At 34.6% G+C, this 25,846-nt stretch overlaps 1 protein-coding gene across 2 annotated transcripts in view; it reads right to left on the reverse strand.

Annotated features, from left to right (window-relative positions):
• Positions 1 to 3,314: 3,314 nt before the first annotated feature.
• Positions 3,315 to 25,846, reverse strand: part of LOC145270603 (uncharacterized) — a 96,672-nt gene continuing 74,140 nt past the window's right edge. The window contains exons 1-3 of one of the 2 annotated variants that reach the window (XM_080126230.1): positions 24,213 to 24,517; positions 5,966 to 6,690; positions 3,315 to 4,355 (exon numbers count right to left, since the gene is read on the reverse strand). In XM_080126230.1, the coding sequence (XP_079982356.1) occupies positions 3,370 to 4,355; positions 5,966 to 6,690; positions 24,213 to 24,340 (1,839 nt within the window). In that variant the 5' untranslated portion in view covers positions 24,341 to 24,517 and the 3' untranslated portion in view covers positions 3,315 to 3,369. Of the gene's footprint in view, positions 4,356 to 5,965; positions 6,691 to 24,212; positions 24,518 to 25,846 lie in introns of those variants that run through there. The other variant, XM_080126231.1, reaches the window with a different exon arrangement.

The following is a 25,846-nucleotide window of genomic DNA, read 5'->3' on the forward strand; positions in this document are numbered from 1 at the left end:
ACATTAACCATTATTGATTAAGGGTCATATGAATTTATTACGTTAGATCCATGGCCAAGGAAACTATATCTAACATTTCAGTGGTTTATACTATAAGTTGTACACTTTCACTTTTATAGATATATCCATTTCAAAATTACTCGGACTTGTAACGACATGATTCCATTTCCGTTGGATTAAAACTTGTCTCTTTTTTCTTTTTATTTAGCAACCAGCCGAAACTTCTCCCAGAAGAAGACCACTCCCATCCAAAATTTCTACAAGAACAGGATAGCCGCCGCCACTTCAGGGTCCTGGATATGACCTTAAACTGTATCCGATGGTAAAGCTCCATAAGCGGGCTTGGGGAGTGTGGAGCCACCCTTTAATTACCATTGCTCCCAGGTCCACTCTGACCCGGAGTGGTAGTACCTGTTAGGGTCCCCACTGTGGGTTACATATTTTTCTTCTAATAAACCTTTAAAAACTATAAGTCTATTTTCTGTGTTATCTATTTGTTATACATCATGTGCCCCGAATTAAATTGTGATATTCGTTTTCAGCATATTCGAAAAGATTAAAAAAATCGACATAGAATTACATATCAAATATAAAAAAAAAAAGGCTAACCCTGACCCCCAACCCTAATCCATCCTAGAGACAATTTGATCAAAGAGGAGCAGCATGAATATCAGCAATAATGTATGCCAAAAAAAAAAAAAAAAAAATTACTTAATATTGGTTTGAACTATAAAGAACTCTGCACTTGTAGAGTTTTCGTAATTTTTGGATATATTACTATTTTCGACATGACAATTAACTACGTATGGAGGTTGGCTTTGTTTTAATATGCAGGGAGACGACGGTCTCATGACAGTCACCTCGGTCTTGTTCTAATTTGAGCCTGAACACTTGTTATGTTCCAAAGTAAATAAACGCTTTAAAATAAGTTAAAACAAAAAGAACTTCTCAGATATTAATCAAGGCAGATAAATCAAGTCAGAGTTTCCTTTAGGAAACCATATGAAAATATACTCACAAATATATGTATATATATATATATACATATATATGTGTGTGTGCTTTCTCAAGGGAGATAATAAAAATAAGAGTTATCTACCTTTAAAAAACATGAAAATGTACTAACAAATATATATATATATATATATAGTAATTTATGAAATATATATGGCGATTAAGCTACACTGAATATTCGGCGTTTCATCCACTATAGGATTCGTTAATTTATGAAATATATATGGCAATTAAGCTACACTGAATATTCGGCGTTTCATCCACTATAGGATTCGTCAGGCTAACGAATCCTATAGTGGATGAAACGCCGAATATTCAGTGTAGCTTAATCGCCATATATATTTCATAAATTACTAACGAGCTCTACCAACGTATTGAGCAGTTTTGAAGTAAATACTTAAAGTTTATGCATAAATCTATACTTTCGTATATTAATTTTATGTGAGTAAATGAAGTAGTTATATATATATATATATATATATATATATATATATATATATACACAACTTCTTAATTTACTCACCTAAAATTAATATACGAATATTCGTTTTCAGCATTCCTGACCATGAAAAAAGCCGACCGGACAGTCCTTTGGGAGCCTGAGCCACTTGCGGATGCTGTTTCGCACGTTAACATCGATAGCCCTGAGAGTATTGTGGCGCACGTTGCCCAAGACAAATGAATGCAATAGCCGGGGCATCGCATATCCCCGCCAGAGCTCAATGCGCTGCTGCGGCTTTAACGGAGCAGAATGCAACTCCCCGAGCCAGTCATGGACCACCTTGTGGTGTGGAAAGGGAAGTATCCCCTTCCAGTCGAAACTGACCCCGAGCAGCACAAACGAATCCAAGACCCCTAGGGTTCGAACGGGTTGAGCACCACAGACAAGCTCCGCTGCGGCCAGGTGTACGTTTTTCGCCTTCTTGTTAGACAAGATGGCAAGAGACAGTGATTTAGCGGGGTTAATCACCATACCCGATCGCGCCAAAGCTAGTTCCACCGCCTCAAGCTTTACTCGCATACCCTCTGGAGTCCGAGCGAAGAGAGTAAGGTCATCGGCGTAAGCTAACGCCCCTACCTCAGTTGACCCCATTGGATAAGCGATCTCGGGCAAGGGACAAGGAAAGAACCTCATCCATGACCATGTTAAAAAGCAGAGGCAACAAAGGGTCGCCCTGGCGAACACCACGGGAAGGGTGAAAAACCCGGTCTCCCAGCACGCTGGTCGTAGCATCATAGCCGGCCCGGATGTAGCGCACCAGAGGATCTGGTGCGCCAAACCTGCGCGCTGCCCGGCAGATCGAGTCGTGATTAACGGTGTCAAACGCTTTGGAAACGTCGATCATCACCGTCACAGAGATCCCGTGTCTCCCGATGGGCACTCTTGAGAATTGCATTTAAACAGGTGGTGACCTCCAGGCAGCCATCCCTTGCAATTGGGCGAAGGAGGGTGGCTCGCTGGCATCCGGCGACTTCGGGATAAGGGAGACTCTTGATCGGATAAGAGAGAGGGGAGGTGCTTCGCAAAGCAACACAAGGTTTAAGGTGGCTGTCACTATTTTAACCCCCTGCAAGGTCTCGTAGGAGACAACGTTCGCTGATAATTAAATTACTTTTATAATTTGCGTAAACTTTGGTACTTGTACAGTTTAATCAACATATAAAAATGAAAATATCAAAAAAAGTTTATATTGTACGTATCCGTTTTGAACTGAAGATCTCCGAAAAAAAACAAAAAAACATTTCACTTAATTTGATAGAGTAGTTTTTTTGTGTTTTTTACAGCGGAAAACATGTTTTTATGACAGCACTTTGAAGGCAGACATCTTGGATTTTTTCTTAATTTTTGTTTGGATTTTAGAAACGCCACAGGAAGATAAATCCATGTAAAGCGCGGACATCCCCTCCCCATCTTTAATTCTAGCTTTTCTTCATAAAAATCGAACATTTTGCTCGGTATCATAACAAATTGTTTTTTCGCTGTAAAAAAAAAAAAAACCTATTTGATGAAATTAAGTGAAATTTTTTATTCGGAGAATTTCGTTCCATAACGGATACGTACAATTTAATTATTTTTCGATATTTTCATTTTTTTAATGTGTTGATTAAACTGTACAAGTACCTTTTACTTCAAACTAGATAAAAAATGTGAAACCTTAGAGTACAGAACTACCCTCACTTCTTTTTGCTACCAAATCATGGCGACTTTTATACCTGAAGAAGGTCGAAGGTTACATCGGCCGAAACGTTGTGCAGATAAGATGTGAGAATGATTGTTCGATTAATCGAAACAAAATAAATAATATTTCAACATTATTGATAACAAGACAAAGTTACAAGATATTGTCAAATTTGTCACGGTTCAACAACTTCCTGGAGTTCCGCTGGACTTTCGATAATTTGAATAATCATTTCGCCATCCAAAACAGACGGCGCGGTCGGGTCGTTCACCTTACACTGATGTATGTCAAAAAGTTTCCGATTGTCAATAACAAAACCGCATTCCTGGCACATAAAAAACTGTTTCTCAACAAGTTCTTCGTAGTCGGCGTCTGCTGTTTGGATTGATATTTCTCTAACGTCTTGAATCGAGCCAAGATCAGCATCAGTCGACACGATCTGAGAGGTTTTCGCCGTCTCGATCTCAACATTGTGGGCCCGCATGTGTGACTTGAGCGTGAACTTATACTTGGTCGAATAGTTGCAATATGTGCACTTGTAAGGCGTGTCATAATTGTGCAACAGCATATGTGACGCCAGAGCCTGCGGGTCACTGAAATTTGTGCCGCACGTGTGACAAAGACTCGCGCTATTCTTTTTCAAATGTTTCCTCAAATGAGTTCTCAAATTACTGCGATCGTTTGTCGCAAAGTCACAAACATTGCAAGCGAACGGTTTTAATCCGGAATGTTTCAAAATGTGCACCTTCAGGTTTTTTTTCCACGCTGTCCGAAAATCACACAATTCACACTTGTAGCATCGTTCCCCCGTGTGGATCCGATTATGGTGTTCTAAGTCTCGTGGTGAACCAGTGCGGAAGTCGCAGTTCATACAGCATAACGGCTTTGCAGGGTTCCCGCTGCACTTGTGGCTTTCGATTTCCACTGCATTCTTAAAACCAAGCTGGCAGCTAGGACATCTGTGCGGACGTTGCACCATTCGGCACGCGAAATCCTGATGAAACTTGAGCGTCAATTGCGTAGCGAATGTCTTGAAGCAGTCTTTGCACTGATTCGTTTTCACTTCCTTCCCAGACGTGTGTAACTGCTTTTCATGGCGTTGCAGGTGATGCGCGTGGAAGAACGCAGCGGAACAGAAAGAACATTTATAATGGCGTTCGTCTACAAGAAATTGAAAACAAATTGATATTAAAATTGAAAACATAAATGGGTCAAAGTTCACCATTACGCCAACTGGAGACGTCTCAACATTTTGCAATAAATCAACAACTTTTAAAGGTTTTCGAGTATGCTGAACACAGATATCACCGGGAAAATTAGCGCAGACAAATAGTTTTCGAGATATAAATATCTGAATCGTGCAATGTAATTTCTAGTAGTTTGAATTGGCCGCCATCTTTGTTGTTTCAATGAAATGGGATAGTGAGCATGCGATATGTGTTGTTATGTTTAACGGTTATTCAACGCTATTTCTTTCGGGATAAACATCCCCCCACCTCCCAATGTTAAGAACGGCTTTTAGAATAACCCCCCTCCCCATGTTAATAACGGCTTTCGGAATAAACATCCCCCACACCTCCTGATGTTAATAACGGCTTTTGGAATAAACGCCCCCCCCTTCTCCATGTTAAGAATGGCTTTCGGAATAAACATCTCCCACTTCCCCATGTTAAGAATGGCTTTCGGAATAAACATACATCTCCCCATGTTAAGAATGGCTTTCGGAATAAACATACACCTCCACATGCTAAGAACGGCTCTCAGAATAAACATACACTTCTCCATGCTAAGAACGGCTTTCAGAATAAACATACACTTCCCCATGTTAAGAACGGCTTTCGGTATGACACCCCCCCCCCACCCACTTCCCCATGTTATCGATTTTAGCTTTACTGTTATTTTAAAATCAATAAATATTTATTATTTTATCGTTATTATCAGCAATGGAAGATTTTGCTTTAAACAAAATCAAATAAAAAAGGCCAATCAAAAGAATTGTTTTGGCATCGGAAAATAGGCACAAATTTTTCAGATTTTGATACGGATTCCCCCAAATTTGTCGACTTTTTTGATTCCATATTCCGATTAATCGTCAAAACAATAATATATATATATATATATATATGGGTAAAACAAAAAGCACTCTTAATGTCTATCGCTAATAATAAGCCATCATTCTTACCAAAATCTGCATCCTGGACCCGAGTCAACCAAACATCATTTCTCCTTTTCCAACATACAGTCATGTTTCGTTTTATCACAACTCATCAGTGCCGCTAGACTAGCATCTCTTGCAAGCCAAGGATTGAACCTAGAACGGTCGTGTTGAAAGTCGGCAGTTCTCCCACTATATATATATTAGTACTTTTAAAAAAAATAGCTGGCATAACCTGAGGGACACCTTCAATCAACAGATTTATCAGGAGTTAATCGATGATCATAGAAAAATAAAAATATCTCGCAAGAACAGACTGATAGAGAAAAAGGGAAGGACAGGTGGGAATACGGATAAAATAGCAGTAAAATAAATAAATATATATAAATAAATATATATATATATATAAATACTTATATAAATAAATACATATGTAAATATATATTTATATATGTATTCCGATTAATCGTCAAAACAATTATATATATATATATATATATATATATATATATATATATATATATATATATATATATATATATATATATATATATATATGAGTAAAACAAAAAGCACTCTTAATGTCTATCGATAATAAGCCATCATTCTTTCTTACCGAAATCTGCATCCTGGACCCGAGTCAACCAAACATCATTTCTCCTTTTCCGTTTCGGTTTGGTTCCGCCTGGATTCGACGTCTCATCGAGTTTCTTTTTCTCACTCTTAGCATCTGTCTTTTCCCCATCACCTTTGTTAACTTCTTCAGCTACAGATTCAACAATCTTTTCTCCAATATCTGAAATCTTCTCAGCATCCGTAGCCGAAAGGCTTGGAGGATGTGAGCCGAGACCAGGATTCGGATCCGAACGACAATTCATTTCTATCCTGGCTTCTCGTCCATCGTGACTTTCATCGATTAATTGATTTTCAACACTGATGTTATTTTCTTTGATCGACTCCATATCGCTTGTATTGATGCAAACATCCGTCACTTGTACGCCCACGCAGTCCTGAGGGTCAGTTTCTCCTGCGCTCACCATCGCATGGTCATCTGCCTGATAGTCTTGCAAACTAATAAGGACTTTGGCCGTTTCGCCACTGTCTTGGTCAACGAGTCTCGTCTCGGTTTCAGTACCCACGTTACTTGTCGGTTCAATTTTTGGCAGCGTAACTGTGGCATATTGTTCAGCAGTCTCTATCGGGTAACCATCACATTCACTGGACACAAAGGAATGCATCGTCGTCGTTGTTGTCGTGCTTTCTATTTCTGGTATTTCAATGTCCGCTTTCTCGGCTACTTCGACACACTCTAAGTATTCAATATTGGATTGCTGTTTATTTCTGAAAAAGAGAAAATCAAATTAGCCAATGAATCAGTAGAACTTAGGACTTATATATATATATATATATATATATATATATATAATAAAAGTTACAATAAGTTTACTAAGGTAATCAAAATGGTAAACTTATAAATATTAAAGAGTTAATATTTACAAATAAAATAAACTCAGCCAGATATAAAAAGCTCAATAAAACCGAAAAGGAAATAGAGCTTATAATATGAACAAATGATTAATAAAATATGTTAAAAGACATCTTGAAAAAGAGTTAAAAACATTCTTTTGCCTCCTGTTCCCCTTACCTCACCCTTTTTTTAACCAAGTAAGATCTTTGACTTACTTGTAGTTTCGTTAAATACTTTTATATGCAAAATCCGATCCTGCATTTTGCTAATTCCTGCCCTCTGATGAGAAGGAGAGTATTTCTTCGAAACTCCGCAGATTAAGGACTATCCACTTATCTTGTGCTTCCTTTTTTAAAATTAAATATGTTTTTAACTCTTTTTCAAGATGTCTTTTAACATATTTTATTAATCATTTGTTCACATATATATATATATATATATATATATAACTACTTCATTTATTCACATAAATTTAATATATGAAAGTATAGATTTATGCGTAAACTTAAAGTATTTACTTCAAAAGTGCTCAATACGTAGGTAGAGCTAGTTAGTAATTACTATATATATATATATATATATATATATATATATATACACGGGTCTGGCCATACCCACATGGGGAGACAAATAAATAGAAACATTAAAAAATCCCCAATACATATTTTTAAATACACCCCTCTATCTAAACAAACATAATATCTAAGAATCCAAAAAATAAATATCAAAATTGAATGAAAACACCCCTACCCTTATTTTAGAGGAGCTGGTTCCTCCCCCCCTCCTCCCTCCCTCCTCACACATACACATTAGCAATGACCTTGGATCACAGTCACCTTTCTAGGGATGCAAATAACTTCATAATACTATAAAACAGTACACACATTCTTCAAAATAATAAAAAAAAACACACACATCCTACCCTAAAGGGGAAAAAGATAAATAAAAACACAAGCAGAAAGAAAGAGTGAGAGAGAGAAACACAGGACAGGGGTGACCACAGCCCAATAAAATAGTAATAAAAATTGAACATTCCAATGAAAAGTAGATTCACTTACACGTTTCCATGTCTCGGAAACATTTCAAATGAATTACGAAAATGCTATTTTTACATCTCCAACACATATTGAATATATTCTAAGCATTTTAAATAATTTCTGAAGAGGACGCTTCACAGAACGTCTGAAACGCGTTAAAAACGATTTCAATTATTTAAAAGCATTATTACAATGATCTAAACATAATTTTCAATGAAAAACCAAGACACGGAATAATAAAATAATGTTAAAAAATACACATTGTTGGTGACCGCCCCCTTATATATATATATATATATATATATATAGTATTATGAAGTTATTTGCGTCCCTAGAAAGGTAATTGTGATCCAAGGTTGTTACTAATGTGTATGTGTGAGGAGGGAGGGGGGCAGCTCCTCTGAAATAAGGGTAGGGGTGTTTTCATTCAATTTTGATATTTATTTTTTGGATTCTTAGATTTTAGTATTGTGATTTTTCATTTCAGTCTTAGACTGTTCAGGTATTCTTTATATTATGTTTGTTTAGATGGAGGGGTGTATTTAAAAATATGTATAGAGGATTTTTTAATGTTTCTATTTATTTGTCTCTCCATGTGGGTATGGCCAGACCCATATATATATATATATATATATATATATATATATATATATATATATATATATATACTAGCAAAAGTACCCGTCGTTGACTGGGTTCAAAAACAGCCTACAGAAAATGGACTCTGATTTATGAAAGTATGATAGGTTATGAAAAGGAAGGGTTGTAAAGAGATAGCTTCGAATTTGGGGTATCAAAACCAAAGCAAAATATGATGAAAGTAAAAATAAAATAGATAAACCCCATAATTTATTATACCATACCTGTTCACACTGAAACACTTATCACAATATTCTGTGTATCTATATAAAAAAACCTTGTTAAACTTTGTGACATATTTCCATTCTATGGAGGTCAGGCGCGAACGAACACCCCATAATTTTATTATACCATCCCTATTTAAGTTAAAACATACTCATCAAAGTATTCTTATGTACATCTATATCAAAAACACTTGTAAACGTTTTTTTTTTATATTTTTTATTTCCATACTTTGTGGACCAGGCGCGAACACAGACTCCACAATTTTAATGAACCACCATTCTGCCAGATCAAACATACCCATTCCTGTGTCTCGATACATCTTCTATCATTATATGTAATCAGTTTTTTTAAAATAGTCAACCATATAGGAGCCTATTCGTGACCAGACACACACACACACACACATTCAGCTTTATATTATATTATATATATACTAGCGGGGGTACCCGGCGTTGCCCGAGTGATTGTTTCCGGGACGGGGGGGGGGGGAGTTTTAAAAAATGTTATGGTAGGTAAGTAGGAAGGATCAAACCCGGAGTCATGAGTAAAAGTAGGAAAATAAAGTGTGAAAAAAAAAAAAACATCTGCAACGTTAACAGTTCGGCCACCAAGAAAAGTCCATTCCAGTTGTTTAGGAAAAAAAAAAAAAAAAAAAAAAAAACGACTACGGTAGGTCGGCGCGAACGTGAAAATATAATGTGAATTGTCCAGCACGCTAACCACTACGCCACAGAGCACTGCAGCTTAGTTTAGTGATTTTAAATAACTTCACATGAAAGAACTACGAAGCCAAACCGGTGTTCTCTTCTCAACTGTTCCTTGTGAACAATCCCCAAACGGTGTTAAGTGGTGGCAGGGGGAGGAGGAATTTATTAGAGAGAAAATATTTTACCACTTCCATTGATCTTAACCGATTTTGGCCGTGACTTCTCAGCAGAAAAAGTATAGAAATCTAAGATTATCGAGGAATTTGAGAAATAATAAGCCTATAACACACCTCAGATATTGTTCTGCCGTTTGTGCATATTATATTTGCATGAAATATCTTGATTTTTAATCCTATTAATGTCAAAATCAGACGAGAAAAAATGAGTTCATTTTATTTATATAGAGATATATTACTTCACAATAAGTAATGCAATAAATCTACTGGTTTGGAAATCCAGTGATTATCGGTCTTACAAAATATTATTGGCTATAATATTTTTTATATATATATCTATATATATATAAAAGGCAAAATGTGTGTGACCATTTTGTGTATGTCTGGCAAAGGCTTTTCTCGCACACGGTCCCAGGTTCGTTACTATCGCTTACAACTGTGTATATAGGTCCTATATAATAATATCTAGGAATTAGGAAACTGCGTAGCGTATAGATTTATTTACGTCGATTTTTACAAAATTATTGCTATTTTGGCTTCTTGCGCGTTGATTGGGCTTTTTAGTATATATAAAGTGAAACTAAACTCAAACGATGTCTTCGGCATTGCGCCGGGAAAAACGTCCAGAAACAATCAGCTTTGATCAGTTGCTATTCAATCTGGACAATTGGGAGCGGCTTTCCCCCTCCCCAACATCTGTTGGGGGAAGAAACAGTTAAATTTGGGTAAACAAACCCAAATGCTGCGTGACTTCTATTTGACCTTCTTAATTAGGTCAAATGGAAGCAGCAGAGTTAACTTTTATTGCACATGCCTGTTTTTATAGTTAAATAACCTGCTTAACGTTGTCCGTCGCCGTGGTTCAATGGTTAACTTAGCACATTTTTTTTTCACACATTAATTTCCAACTCAAGGGTACGGGTTCGATCCTCATACACTCACCTACCAAAACATTTTTTTTTATCATTTAACCCCCCCCCCCGGAGTTTTAATTTACCTCAAGACACCCGGGGCATCGCCAGGTACCCCCCCCGCTAGTATATATATAAAAGCGAAAATGTGTGTGTGTGTGTGCACTTTTTGTGTATGTCCGGCAAAGGCTTTGGGGGGGGGTGCTCGGTCGGGTCACTCCTCCTTAAAACTTTTTATATACTGTCTAAATCATAATATCTACGAGTTACGAATGGGGGTCATGTCTATCTTTAATTTGCACGACTTTTACACGCTATTTATGGGAGCTGGTTTTCCCAAACATCTTGGAGGGAAACGCAGAAACTGGCTTGCAGCCAAAATTAATTTCATTTTTTTATCTTTTCTGTCCTGACTCATCAGAAGAAAAGATACTCATCAACTTTAAAAGAAAACGAAAGGAATACGGGCAAAATTACAAAATCCAAAAACTCAGAAGAGTAGTTACGATTGTGTGTTTTTTTTAGTTAGGCCATAGGCCAGTTAAGGACTGGCTTATTCTGTGAGAAGCAACCATTTATTAAGTCGCCTGATGAAGACTTCTGGTTTTAACTGACCATTTGTTAGAAACATTAGAATGTCCAGTGTCGCAACCATGTAAATTTGTTTATATATATATATATATATTATATATATATATATATATACATATATATAGTCTTTGAAATTTTTAACCTTTAAAACTATACAAAAAAATATTTTTTATCATTCGTTAGAAAACCATCCAGTCAGTAAGTCATTTATTCACCTGCAATCACTGCATCAACTCGCTCTCGAATTTACTATAGTACTAATAATTTATTTTTAAAGGGATCATCAGTTGTTTACCATGAAACACTGTTTCAGGGATTTAAAAACAAAACAGTATATTACATCATGGCTCCCCAGCAGTGTTGATCAAACACCACCACCCTTAACCTCAGGAAGAAGACATGTTACAAATATTTAATCTAATTTCCTATTCTTAATTGCAGTTACTAACCTTTTCATGCTATAAATTTCCACATTTAAAATGGATATATTTTTTAATTTATCAGTCTTGTATTTATAAGATTAGGATTAATCCATTTAACTACTTATCACCCCTACTATGATTAGTATTTTTACATTCTTATTTATTTAAAATTAGATATACAAAGGTTAAAAAAAAAAATATATATATATATATATATATATATATATATATATATATATATATATATATATATATAAACACACATGGAGATTTCAAAAAATTAAAGAAATTCTTTAAGAGGAGACTTATCAGGATAATGCAAAGAGTCAACAAGAATAAAAACAACAATATAAAAATATATACGAATGCATACCTAGTTATTTCGAAGCCTAATGCTTCTCATCAAAAGAAAATGGTAGGTAAAATGTTAGAGATGTGATGTCTAGCGATGACTACATTAGCAGCAAAATAATAGGCCATAATTTGAATACCCCTTCCAATATATACGGACCTAGCAGAAGTCTCCTATTTCGAGAAACCCCATTCACTAATAATAATTATTATAATAATAATTATAGAATTTAGCCATGGCATGGATCAACTACAAAAAAGCGTAAGACAGGATCCCCCACGCATGGATAACAGAATGCTTAAAAATGTATAAAATACCAAGCGGGATCACTGATGTAATAGAAAATGCAATGAAAACATGGAGACTGGAACTGACAGCTGATGGACAACACATAACAGAAATTAACATACAAAGAGGCATCTTCCAAGGAGACTCACTATCACTATTACTGTTCATCATAGCCATGATGCCCTTGAATAGTATTCTGAGAAAGTGCCAAGCCGGATACAAGTTCTCCAATACAGAGAAAAAAATGAACCACCTGATGTACATGGACGATCTTAAACTATTTGCAAGGACCGAAAAGGACCTAGAGACACTAATCAACACTACCAGAATCTTCAGTCAAGATATCCAAATGGAATTTGGAATGGAAAAGTGCGCACAACTAGTTATAAGAAAGGGAAAACTGGAAACGACAGAAGGCATGGAACTACCCAACTAAACAGAAATTAAGGCACTAGGGGAACAAGACGACTATAAATACTTGGGAATTCTGGAAGCGGACACCATCAGAACAATAGAAATGAAAGAGAAAATTGGAAAGGAATACCTCAGGAGAACAAGAAAACTCCTGGAAACGAAATTGTATAGCAGAAACCTAATAAAAAGGTATAAGTACATGGGGATTATCGCTAGTAAGATAGTCTGGACCGTCGGGTTAGGGTGGACAAAAGAAGAACTGGGACAACTCGACCAGAAAACCAGGAAACTCATGACCATGCATAATGCACTACACCCAAAGGACGATACTGACAGACTCTACGTGAAAAGGAAAGACGGCGAGAGAGGACTGATCTGTATAGAGGACTGTGTGAAGGACACGAAAAAAGAACTAGAAAAATACATAATGCAAAACACTGAAAGGATAATTATGGCAGCGAGAGACACCGAAAAAAAAACAACAAAGCAAAAAACAGAGAGACAAATGACAAAGCGAGAAAAGATGAGAATAACGAAAACACCTGGACATGGATGTGAAAAGGACATATAAACCGTGAAACTGAATCTCTAATAACTGCAGCACAAGATAACTTGATAAGAACCAACCATATCAAAGCAAGGATCGATAAAACACAAGAAAACAGCAAATGCAGACTATGTGGACAGAGAGACGAAATGCTAAACCATATAGTAAGTGAATGCAGCAAACTGGCCCAAAAGGAATACAAAAACAGGCATGACCAAGTGGGGAGGGCGGTGCACTGGGAATTGTGCAAACGACTGCATTTTGAGCGTACAGACAAATGGTACAAGCATAAACCCGCAACAGCACTCGAAAACAAGAACCACAAAATCCTAAGGGACATGGACATACAGACGGACAAACCCATCCAAGCAAGAAGACCAGATGTCGTAATAATTAACAAGAAAGAAAAATCCTGTCAAATTGTAGACTTTGCTGTCCCAGCTGACCACAGGGCGAGTATGAAAGAAAAGGAGAAACAAAGGAAATACACAGAGCTAGCCAGAGAGTTAAAAGGGATTTGGATGATGAAGAAAATCAAAATAGTACTGATAATAGTAGGAGCACTAGGAAAAACTTTGAAAAAAGAATGGCAAAAATTGGAATCAGAGGAATAACTGCAAAAATACAACGCCTAACGATAAAGAAAACGGCTGAAATATTAAGGAAAACCCTAGAATGTGTCATCACCGTTCCCCTCCTCTAATAGAAAAGTGATACCAAAGAGCCAAGAAGGGTTAAGTATGATGGAAAGACCGAGGAGAGAGCGCTGGCCAGACCTCCGCTGGACAAGCGCGAAGAGAACTGGGATCATGGGGAGGCTTAGTGCCACTCAAATTCCAGTATAAACCAATGGCCACTACCAGCAAGAAATCAATGGTATGAGACTATTGCGATGAGGCAGATTTATCTGCAAATGCTATCGAAGGAGGTGGAGAGAGCTGGACGTCTGGGGAGACTTGTTGTCACTCAGCTTCCAGAGAACACCACAGGTCTCCAAACCAATCAATTGTTGACTTGTGTGAAAGCTCCATGTGAGCCAATAATAATAACAATAATAACGATAATAATAATAATAATAATAATAATAACAATTATAAAGATAATAATAACAATAATATTAATAATAATAATAATAATTATAATAACAATAATAGTAATTATAATAAAAATAACAATAATAACGATAACAATAATAATAATAATGATAATGATAAAATAATGCAAAGCTCTACAAATAGAGGTGGAGCTCATATAGAAGATAACAAATAACAGAACAACAATATAAAAATATATTTAATCATTTAATCAATATGGATGTTACATCAATTAGAAATAAAGAAAACCATTATATCCGTATATATATATATATATAAAACTACATTATACCAGTATAGATATATAAAACTACATTATACCAGTATATATGTAAAACTACATTATATCAGTATATATGTAAAACTACATTATACCAGTATACATTGCCAGGGCCGCTGCAAGAAAGGTGAGCTCTCTCTACCGTGCTAGAAAACTACTAACACCCGAAAGTATCCTGTACCTCTATAAGGCAACCATTCGCCCATGTATGGAGTATTGCTGTCACATTTGGGCTGGTGCATCTGCTACTAGTCTCTCGCTCCTTGACAAGGTTCAAAAGAGAGTCGCAAACCTGATAGGCCCTGAACTGGCATCTAAGCTTCAGCCTCTGTCCCATCGACGAAATGTTGCATCCCTCTGCCTGTTCTACAAGTATTTTAGTGGTGAATGCTCTGACGAACTGCAATCACTTGTGCCCCCATGACGTGAGCACCCTCGACAAACCCGACAGGCTGCTAAATCCCACCCCCACACTGTAGAGATCCCTAGATGTAAAAGATCTTTTTACTCGAATAGTTTCTTCCCCAGAACCGCTAGACTCTGGAATTCCATTCCAGGTCTCTGCTTCCCCAACAGTACTGACGTGCAGAAGTTCAAGTGTAACGTGAACCGACATCTTGCTGCCCTAATCCCTACATAGTACCCCAGTAGTTGCTGCTCCCGATAGTAGCCCCCTACACCAAAGTGGCAATTTGCCTTGTTTGGGGTGAAAATGTAAAAAAAATATATATATATATATATAACTACATTATTTATTTAAAACAAAACGAAGTTTATACAGTGGTGCAATAATTTGGTAGTCACGTAAGGACGTGTGATTGTGGCTTGTACATGTTGACATCTGTGTAAGTGTGCGCAAATAGAGGTTATAGTTCATACTTTACACAAGCGATATATAGCTTAAATATAACAGTCTTGGATTGTTCATATTGTATTAGCTCTATATGTAAGCATCTTACAGATAACTATGTTTATACAAAAAATATGCAAGCCTACCTTATGTTTCTGTTGTCGCTCTCCGAGTGCATGCTTATAAAGCGCGTGGTTTATACGTGTGCACGGCTTGGTGTCAAGCAAAAAAGAGAAAGAAGAGAAGAGGACGGAAGCTTAATGTCAAAGGTCACCGGAAATACATGTGCCTCAAAGCTGTGTGATGCGTGCACGTGCTCCGCTCCATGCTTGTTCTGTGTCTGTGTGTTGGATTCAGACAAAGCAAGTTTGGCAGGTCTAAACGGCTTACTATGGATGTGACATCTAGCAATGACTACATTAGGAGCAAAATAATGAGGCAGGAGAGAAGGAGGATAATACATTGAAACGTAATTCAAATAACCGTTCCAATATATACGGACCTAGCAGAAGTCTCCTATTTCAAGAAAACCCATTCTCTAATAATAATAATGATGATAATAATAATAATGATAATCCATCCAATAAAAATTATCAATATATTTCAGATAAGAAACTTGCCCTTCTTTATTTTACATACGTGTTCTGTTTGATTTCCTATTTACCAACATTTCCAAACTATTATTCCTTAAGCACACATCATATGCATTCCTGGACTATATAAAAAAAAGGTAAAACCATTGAACAACAACTAAACGCCTAAAAGTACCTTCGTGAGACATGAGAGGTAAAAAAAAAACAATCTTGACAAAGGTGCATTTCTTCGCCAAAATATATCAACAAACATTACTTTCAAATTGTTTATTTTTTTTGTGTTGAACCAAAAACGGGCCAAAAAAAACTTTTTTTTTTTTACAAGAAAAGTCTGTAAAAAAAATCTTTATAATGTACATACTTATCACTGCATGAAAAGGTTATATTCCAAAAATCACGTAAATCGATCAAGTAGTTTTTTTTTATTTATTTAAGAAAATCAAATATTATGAGATATTTTATCAAAGAATGACTTCATGCCATCTTGTTTATGAATAATACACTGCTAGCGACACCTATTGGGAATGTTTGGAATATAAGATCAGCAAGGGTCAGACAATCGACTTGCCACGCTCTAGAAAAAAAAAACTTGGAAAATTAAGACATTTATAGGTTTTTGGGGAAGTTGAAAACGAAAATAACGTTTAAAATTCCAGCAAACGAATAATTTCCAAGATATGAAGAAATGTTAGTTTAAAGAAAGTGGGGGGGGATTACTTTTCGAAAATAATTTAACGTATAATGATCACCCACTTTATGGCCACCAGTTTTAGTGGTCAAATATTTACACAGCTGAAATACGCATTTGCCGAATTTTTGTTGGAGGATCGTCAATGTGTGGGTGCTCAATTTACGTAAAATTCTTCATATCTTGGAAACTACTCATTTGCTGGAATTTTAAATGTTATTTTCGTTTTCAACGTCCCCAAAAACCTGTAAATGTCTTCATTTTCCAAGTTTTTTTTTTTCTTCTAAAGCGTAGAAAGTTGATTGTCTGCCCCTTGCGGAACTTATATTCCAAACAATTCCAACAGGTGTCGCGAGCAGTATCATTTAAAAACAAGATGGTGTGAAGTCATTCTTCGATAAAATGTCTCATAATATTTGATTTTCTTAAATAAAAAAAACCTACTTGATCGATTTATGTGATTTTTGGAATATAACCTTTTCATGCAATGACAAGTACGTACATTAAAAAGATTTTTTACAGATTTTTCTTGTAAAAAAGTTTTTTTTGACCCGTTTATGGACAAACACCACATTTTTTTATATATGTACTTTTTTTTTTTTACACAGTGGTCATCACTTATCAAGGCCCGGAAGCCACTCAGGGATAAGGGTTATTGCAAGTACATTACGTTAGTGTGGAGATTTAATGAAGTGTCTACTTAAGGAGGCGGTTCATTAGGAATGTTTACATTGGACTTGAAGACATCCAGGTTGTAGTTCAGAGGGAAGCAGGCAGACGGAACAGAGTTCCACAGGCGTGCAGTTCTAAGAAAGAAGCTTTGTTCATGGAATCTACGTTTTGATTCAGGCACAGATAAAGAGTGGGGGAAATTTTTCACAGTGGATTCAGCACGACGGGTGTTTTTCGTGAAAGATTGGCGAGGGGGGGACCAGAGATTGGAGTTCAGACGAGCACCTGCCATGGAAATAACGATAAAACAAGGATAGGCTTGCAACGTCTCTTCTGTGGGAGAGAGGTTGCAGGGAAGAGAAAAGGACATCCCCCACTAAGCCACGAAGTCTATTTTGTACTCTGTCAAGGCAGGATAGGCTGTTTTTAGCAGCTCCTGCCCAGATATGGCAGCAGTATTCTATCCTTGGACGTACTTGGCTTTTATATAGATAGATAATTGCATCAGTAGTGAGATATTTTCTGGAGCGGTAGAAGGATCCCACCATCTTTCCAGCAACCTTCGCAACAGACTTGATGTACGTGTTCCATTTCAGATCAGGAGTAAAAGACAAACCCAGAAGCTTGTCAAAACACGGGACTTCTCCTAGACGAGAGCCATCCATTTCAATTGATGCCAGATGGGGATCAGAGCGTTGATGATGTAAAGATAGGAGTTTGGTTTTAGATGCATTAAAGGTAACCAGCCACATCTTCCCCCACTGAACCACGCGCTCGAGATCAGAGGAGAGAGAATCAGAGAGAGCTTTGTCATTTACAGCTTTGATGTATTGCCGTAGATGGTCGTGTCATCAGCATAGATGTCAACGAATGATTTAAGTATGTGTTTAGGGAGATCATTGATGTAGATCAGGAAGAGAGTTGGGCCCAGGATTGACCCTTGAGGAACTCCAGCATTAATACTGCAGGCCTCTGATTTTTGTCCATCGACCACTACTCTTATGAGCCTATCGGAGAGAAATGTTTAAATGATTGAGAAAACATTTCCAGTTATACTGTAGCTGGAAATCTTGTGAAGTAGGCCCTTATGCCATACCTTGTCGAAGGCCTTCGATATGTCAAGAGCAATTGTCCTAGAAAGGAAGCCTTTATCAAGAGATTCACTAATCCTGTGAGATATAACTGTTAGCACATCTGCGGTAGACCTTGCAGAACGGAAACCATATTGTGTGTCACTAAGAAGGTTATTTCTGCTGAAGTGGTTGACTATTTCTCTATTTAATATGGATTCCAGCAACTTACTCATAACACACAGGAGACTTATTGATCTGTATTGAGAGGGAGATGACTTATCACCTGAATTCTTAAATACAGGGCATACTGATGAGATTTTCCAGGGAGTCGGAAAGCACTTCTCCTTAAGGCAATGTTTAAACAGTTTCGTAAGTATGGGAGCAAGTTCTGGTTGAAGCTTTTTTAACACTATAATTGGGATGCCGTCAGGGCCAGTTGCTTTACTGGAATCAAGGTTCTTGATTAGCTTGGCGACCTCATGCACAGATATTTGTATGTTACCTAGCGTGTTCTGTGTTATAGGGTTAGGGAAGTTGTTGGCCTTCGTCGCATAGGGTAAAATTAGCTGCAAAGTTCTTTGCAAATAGTTTGGCCTTGTCTGATGCTGACGAGATGACGTCTGGTCCATTGATAATGGTTGGGATAGAACGCACACTTCTGTTCAGGATCCTATTTGTTATTTGCCAAAACTGGTGGGAACCAAGCCGCTGATCAGCTACTTTGGATCTAACGAACTGAGCATATAGCTCTCTTGTATTTTTTATTACTCTTTTACAGTGGTTGCTGGCGTTCCTGAAAGCAGCTTTAGTCTCAGTGCATCTATTACGTTGGTAGTTATGGAAAAAGTGATTTCTGTGCGCGATGGCAGCAACACATTCTGGGGAGAACCATGGCTGGCTGTTAGGTTTTTGTTGGGATTTTTTAGATGGTATGAATCGGTCTATGCCTACAATTAACCATTCGGTCAGATCTGATACTATAGAGGGCACTTCCTTTTTAAACATGGAATGCAGAGGTAAATCAGATATGAATGTACGGAAGCTATCCCAGTCAGCCATAGAGTATCGGTATACAGTACGGTGGAGGGGTACGTCTGGGGACTTATTACATTTCATTTTTATCTTAACTGATACGACGGAGTGGTCGGGGGATCCTAAAGGAGAATGAATGGAACATGAACATAGCTCAGGGGAAGTTGAGAGAAAAAGGTCTAGGAGGTTTGAATATTGACCGGTAGTATCAGGCACACGGGTGGGTTCGCGAACAATCTGAGTGAGGTCATAAGCAATGGCAAAATCATGACAAAACCTCCCCTCATCGTCTGTCTTATTTGAATGGGTCAGCCATTCCACGTTATGGACGTTGAAGTCACCACAGATGTGGATGTTAGCCGAGGGATGTGAAGACAGTATGTGGTCTATTTTCTCAGATATGCTCTTAAAAATAGTAACTCCGCTGTTGTGTGGCCGATAGAGGGCAAATATAAATGCAGTGGTGTAAGCAAGTGCTACCCGGAAGCACATATAGGGTAAATTAGGATCTTCTCTAGAGATATCCCTGCCACACGGGAAGTCATCTTTAATGTAGGCACATATTCCATGCCCATGGCGATCTTGGGGGTCAGATTTAGCTGTTTCAGATTTAAATGTTTCAACTTTAAGAAAAAAAAAGAAAAAAGGGAATAGGATCATATTTTCTTGATTTAAGAAAATACTTTTGCATATTTAACGTGTTCTAAAAATAGTTTTATCTGTTTATTCAAAGATTTTCCCATTAACAAACCGAGCATGCAAGATCTCCCCCCCCCCGGAGTGAAAAATTTACTTTCAACAGGACTTCGAACATTTATTCATATAATGCCCCCTAGATGGGACGACCAGAGATATCCCAGAAAATCCGTTCTGGCAAAAATTTATTATCACCATGACTAATGTTTGTGCACAATTTTTTAAAAAAATCCAAGGTGTGGTTATTGAGAAAAGTACAAACAAACGGGAGTGAATTCCTGCTAATTAAAAAAAATTATAAGTAGATTGTAGTTTGCTTGAAGCATTGTTGAAGAAATTTATAAGGTAAAATTAAAAGCCAAGAACAATGCGAGATTTTTTTTTATATAGAGTAAAATTAAATGAAAACAAAAGAAATAAATTTTTTTTTTTTTTTTTTTTTTTTTTCACACAAATTTTAACACTAAACAACAGTAATTTTTTTTTTTTTTTGTCCTGTTGTATTCAATGGTGTTATAAAAAATTATGTTTGATAACAAAGTTCGTAAATGATTTCGTAAAAAAGATAAACAGTAAACATAACAACACAAGGATTTTTATATGCAAAAAAAAAAAAAAAAAAAAAAAAAAAACAGCAATAGAACTTTTTCGCTTTCTGAAGATGAACCTGATATGGTGTAAAAGGAATCGGATATTTTTTTCTCCTTTTAATGAAACATTTTTGCATTTTTTAACGTATTCTAAAAACGGTTTTATCTTTTTGATCCAATATTTTCTTATTAATTTAAAAAAAAATTAAAATGTTTAATTTAAACAAAGGTACTTGTACAGTTTAATCAAGACATTAAAAATTGAAAATATCGAAAAAAGGTTATATTGTACATATACGTTATGGAATGAAGTTTTCCAGAAAAAAATTTCACTTAATTTCATCAAGTAGTTTTTTTTTTACAGCGAAAAAACAATTTGTTATGATACCGAGCAAAAGGTTCGATTTTTAAAAAGAAAAGCTAGTAATGAAGATGGGGAGGGAGTGTCAGCGCTTTACATTGAGTTATCTCCCCGTGGCGTGTTAAAAATTTCCATATACGTACAATATAACCTTTTTTCGATATTTTCATTTTTTAATGCCTTGATTAAACTGTACAAGTACCAGAACAAAATTTAAGTCAGTGTTAATTTTTATAAATGATAGCGTTAAAAAGGTTAAATTACTAGGTCCAATTCCTCTTTTGTCTGGAGACCAATTAAAATTAAATTTATAAAAAATAACAAAATTTAATTTTTATAAATGATAGCGTTAAAAAGGTTAAATTACTAGGTCCAATTCCTCTTTTGTCTGGAGACCAATTAAAATTAAATTTATAAAAAAATAACAAAATTTAATTTTTATAAATGATAGCGTTAAAAAGGTTAAATTACTAGGTCCAATTCCTCTTTTGTCTGGAGACCAATTAAAATTAAATTTATAAAAAAATAACAAAATTTAATTTTTATAAATGATAGCGTTAAAAAGGTTAAATTACTAGGTCCAATTCCTCTTTTGTCTGGAGACCAATTAAAATTAAATTTATAAAAACATAACAAAATTTAATTTTTATAAATGATAGCGTTAAAAAGGTTAAATTACTAGGTCCAATTCCTCTTTTGTCTGGAGACCAATTAAAAATAAATTTATAAAAAAATAACAAAATTTAATTTTTATAAATGATAGCGTTAAAAAGGTTAAATTACTAGGTCCAATTCCTCTTTTGTCTGGAGACCAATTAAAATTAAATTTATAAAAAAATAACAAAATTTAATTTTTATAAATGATAGCATTAAAAAGGTTAAATTACTAGGTCCAATTCCTCTTTTGTCTGGAGACCAATTAAAATGAAATTTATAAAAAAATAACAAAATTTAATTTTTATAAATGATAGCGTTAAAAAGGTTAAATTACTAGGTCCAATTCCTCTTTTGTCTGGAGACCAATTAAAAATAAATCTATAAAAAAATAACAAAATTTAATTTTTATAAATGATAGCGTTAAAAAGGTTAAATTACTAGGTCCAATTCCTCTTTTGTCTGGAGACCAATTAAAATGAAATTTATAAAAAAATAACAAAATTTAATTTTTATAAATGATAGCATTAAAAAGGTTAAATTACTAGGTCCAATTCCTCTTTTGTCTGGAGACCAATTAAAATGAAATTTATAAAAAAATAACAAAATTTAATTTTTATAAATGATAGCGTTAAAAAGGTTAAATTACTAGGTCCAATTCCTCTTTTGTCTGGAGACCAATTAAAATTAAATTTATAAAAAAATAACACAATTTAATTTTTATAAATGATAGCGTTAAAAAGGTTAAATTACTAGGTCCAATTCCTCTTTTGTCTGGAGACCAATTAAAATTAAATTTATAAAAAAATAACAAAATTTAATTTTTATAAATGATAGCGTTAAAAAGGTTAAATTACTAGGTCCAATTCCTCTTTTGTCTGGAGACCAATAAATATTAAATTTATAAAAAAATAACAAAATTTAATTTTTATAAATGATAGCGTTAAAAAGGTTAAATTACTAGGTCCAATTCCTCTTTTGTCTGGAGACCAATTAAAATTAAATTTATAAAAACATAACAAAATTTAATTTTTATAAATGATAGCGTTAAAAAGGTTAAATTACTAGGTCCAATTCCTCTTTTGTCTGGAGACCAATTAAAAATAAATTTATAAAAAAATAACAAAATTTAATTTTTATAAATGATAGCGTTAAAAAGGTTAAATTACTAGGTCCAATTCCTCTTTTGTCTGGAGACCAATTAAAATTAAATTTATAAAAAAATAACAAAATTTAATTTTTATAAATGATAGCATTAAAAAGGTTAAATTACTAGGTCCAATTCCTCTTTTGTCTGGAGACCAATTAAAATGAAATTTATAAAAAAATAACAAAATTTAATTTTTATAAATGATAGCGTTAAAAAGGTTAAATTACTAGGTCCAATTCCTCTTTTGTCTGGAGACCAATTAAAATTAAATTTATAAAAAAATAACACAATTTAATTTTTATAAATGATAGCGTTAAAAAGGTTAAATTACTAGGTCCAATTCCTCTTTTGTCTGGATACCAATTAAAATTAAATTTATAAAAAAATAACAAAATTTAATTTTTATAAATGATAGCGTTAAAAAGGTTAAATTACTAGGTCCAATTCCTCTTTTGTCTGGAGACCAATAAATATTAAATTTATAAAAAAATAACAAAATTTAATTTTTATAAATGATAGCGTTAAAAAGGTTAAATTACTAGGTCCAATTCCTCTTTTGTCTGGAGACCAATTAAAATTAAATTTATAAAAACATAACAAAATTTAATTTTTATAAATGATAGCGTTAAAAAGGTTAAATTACTAGGTCCAATTCCTCTTTTGTCTGGAGACCAATTAAAAATAAATTTATAAAAAAATAACAAAATTTAATTTTTATAAATGATAGCGTTAAAAAGGTTAAATTACTAGGTCCAATTCCTCTTTTGTCTGGAGACCAATTAAAATTAAATTTATAAAAAAATAACAAAATTTAATTTTTATAAATGATAGCATTAAAAAGGTTAAATTACTAGGTCCAATTCCTCTTTTGTCTGGAGACCAATTAAAATGAAATTTATAAAAAAATAACAAAATTTAATTTTTATAAATGATAGCGTTAAAAAGGTTAAATTACTAGGTCCAATTCCTCTTTTGTCTGGAGACCAATTAAAATTAAATTTATAAAAAAATAACACAATTTAATTTTTATAAATGATAGCGTTAAAAAGGTTAAATTACTAGGTCCAATTCCTCTTTTGTCTGGATACCAATTAAAAATAAATCTATAAAAAAATAACACAATTTAATTTTTATAAATGATAGCATTAAAAAGCTTACATTACTAGGTCCAATTCCTCTTTTGTCTGGAGACCAATTAAAATTAAATTTATAAAAAATAACAAAATTTAATTTTTATAAATGATAGCATTAAAAAGCTTACATTACTAGGTCCAATTCCTCTTTTGTCTGGAGACCAATTAAAATTAAATTTATAAAAAATAACAAAATTTAATTTTTATAAATGATACTTACTTTTCATGCAATGTAAAAAAGAATTCCATCAAAGCGTTGTCGTCAAGGTGCATTTCCTCCTGAATCAACTTAAACATTTCGGCATTTTTTTTCGTGAACATAATCGAAACAAATTCCTGACTTCCCATATTGTTTTTTTTTTGTTTCTAAAATTTGCACCAATGCCGCACAAACCCTTGCAACTTCCTGTTGGAAATAATGTCGGCTGGTGACAATCCTATAAAGAAAATAAAACAAATCTATATAAATCAAAAAGTAAATGTATGTATGTGTGTCTATGCAAAAATATTTAACTGATAAACCCTTAAACAATTGATTGCATAACACTGAAATTAATAGGATTAAAAGATTTTTTTATTTTAATTTTGAGTTAAAATTAAAAACTTTTATATTACACATGGCAACACAACATGTCATATATATATATATATATATATATATATATATAGTAATTTATAAAATATATACGGCAATTAAGCTACACTGAATATTCTGCGTTTCATCCACTTATAGGATTCGTCAGGCTTATGCGCGAATTCTGTGGTTGCTTCTTGTTTTTATATATGTTGAGGATTTTTAGTTAGCCAATCAGCTTTCTAGTATCCACCGCGCCCCTTCCTATCAGCCAATGGGCATGCATTTTATCGAACAAAGGATCTGTTTTAGAACTAGGTTAGTGGTTTTTTTTAATTAATTTAATAATATAGCTATGCTTGCTGTGTGTGGGGATGATTTTAGCGATGTTTCGAAATTAACTCTTTCCATATCTATTTTTAATTTCTAACTCCAAACAAGAGGGGATGTAGGTATCGATAGGTGACAATCTTATAGACCAAAGCATCTCAGAGTGTATTCAATTGAAAAATTTCTAAGTCAAACAAGAGGGGATGTAGGTATAGATAGGTGACAATCTTATAGACCAAAGGATCTCAGAGTGTATTCAATTGAAAAATTTCTAAGTCCAAACAAGAGGGGATGTAGGTATAGATAGGTGACAATCTTATAGACCAAGGCATCTCAGCGTGTATTCAATTGAAAAATTTCTAACTCCAAACAAGAGGGGATGTAGGTATAGATAGGTGACAATCTTATAGACCAAGGCATCTCAGAGTGTATTCAAGTGAAAAATGTCTAAGTCCAAACAAGAGGGGATGTAGGTATAGATAGGTGACAATCTTATAGACCAAGGCATCTCAGCGTGTATTCAATTGAAAAATTTCTAAGTCCAAACAAGAGGGGATGTAGGTATAGATAGGTGACAATCTTATAGACCAAAGCATCTCAGAGTGTATTCAATTGAAAAATTTCTAACTCCAAACAAGAGGGGATGTAGGTATCGATAGGTGACAATCTTATAGACCAAAGCATCTCAGAGTGTATTCAATTGAAAAATTTCTAAGTCAAACAAGAGGGGATGTAGGTATAGATAGGTGACAATCTTATAGACCAAGGCATCTCAGAGTGTATTCAATTGAAAAATTTCTAAGTCCAAACAAGAGGGGATGTAGGCATTGATAGATGGCAATCTTATAGACCAAGGCATCTCAGCGTGTATTCAAGTGAAAAATTTCTAAGTCCAAACAAGAGGGGATGTAGGCATTGATAGATGGCAATCTTATAGACCAAGGCATCTC

Source organism: Euprymna scolopes, chromosome 46 (genome assembly GCF_053919585.1).
Source record: "Euprymna scolopes isolate OS-2025 chromosome 46, ASM5391958v1, whole genome shotgun sequence".
Lineage (NCBI taxonomy): Eukaryota > Metazoa > Mollusca > Cephalopoda > Sepiida > Sepiolidae > Euprymna > Euprymna scolopes.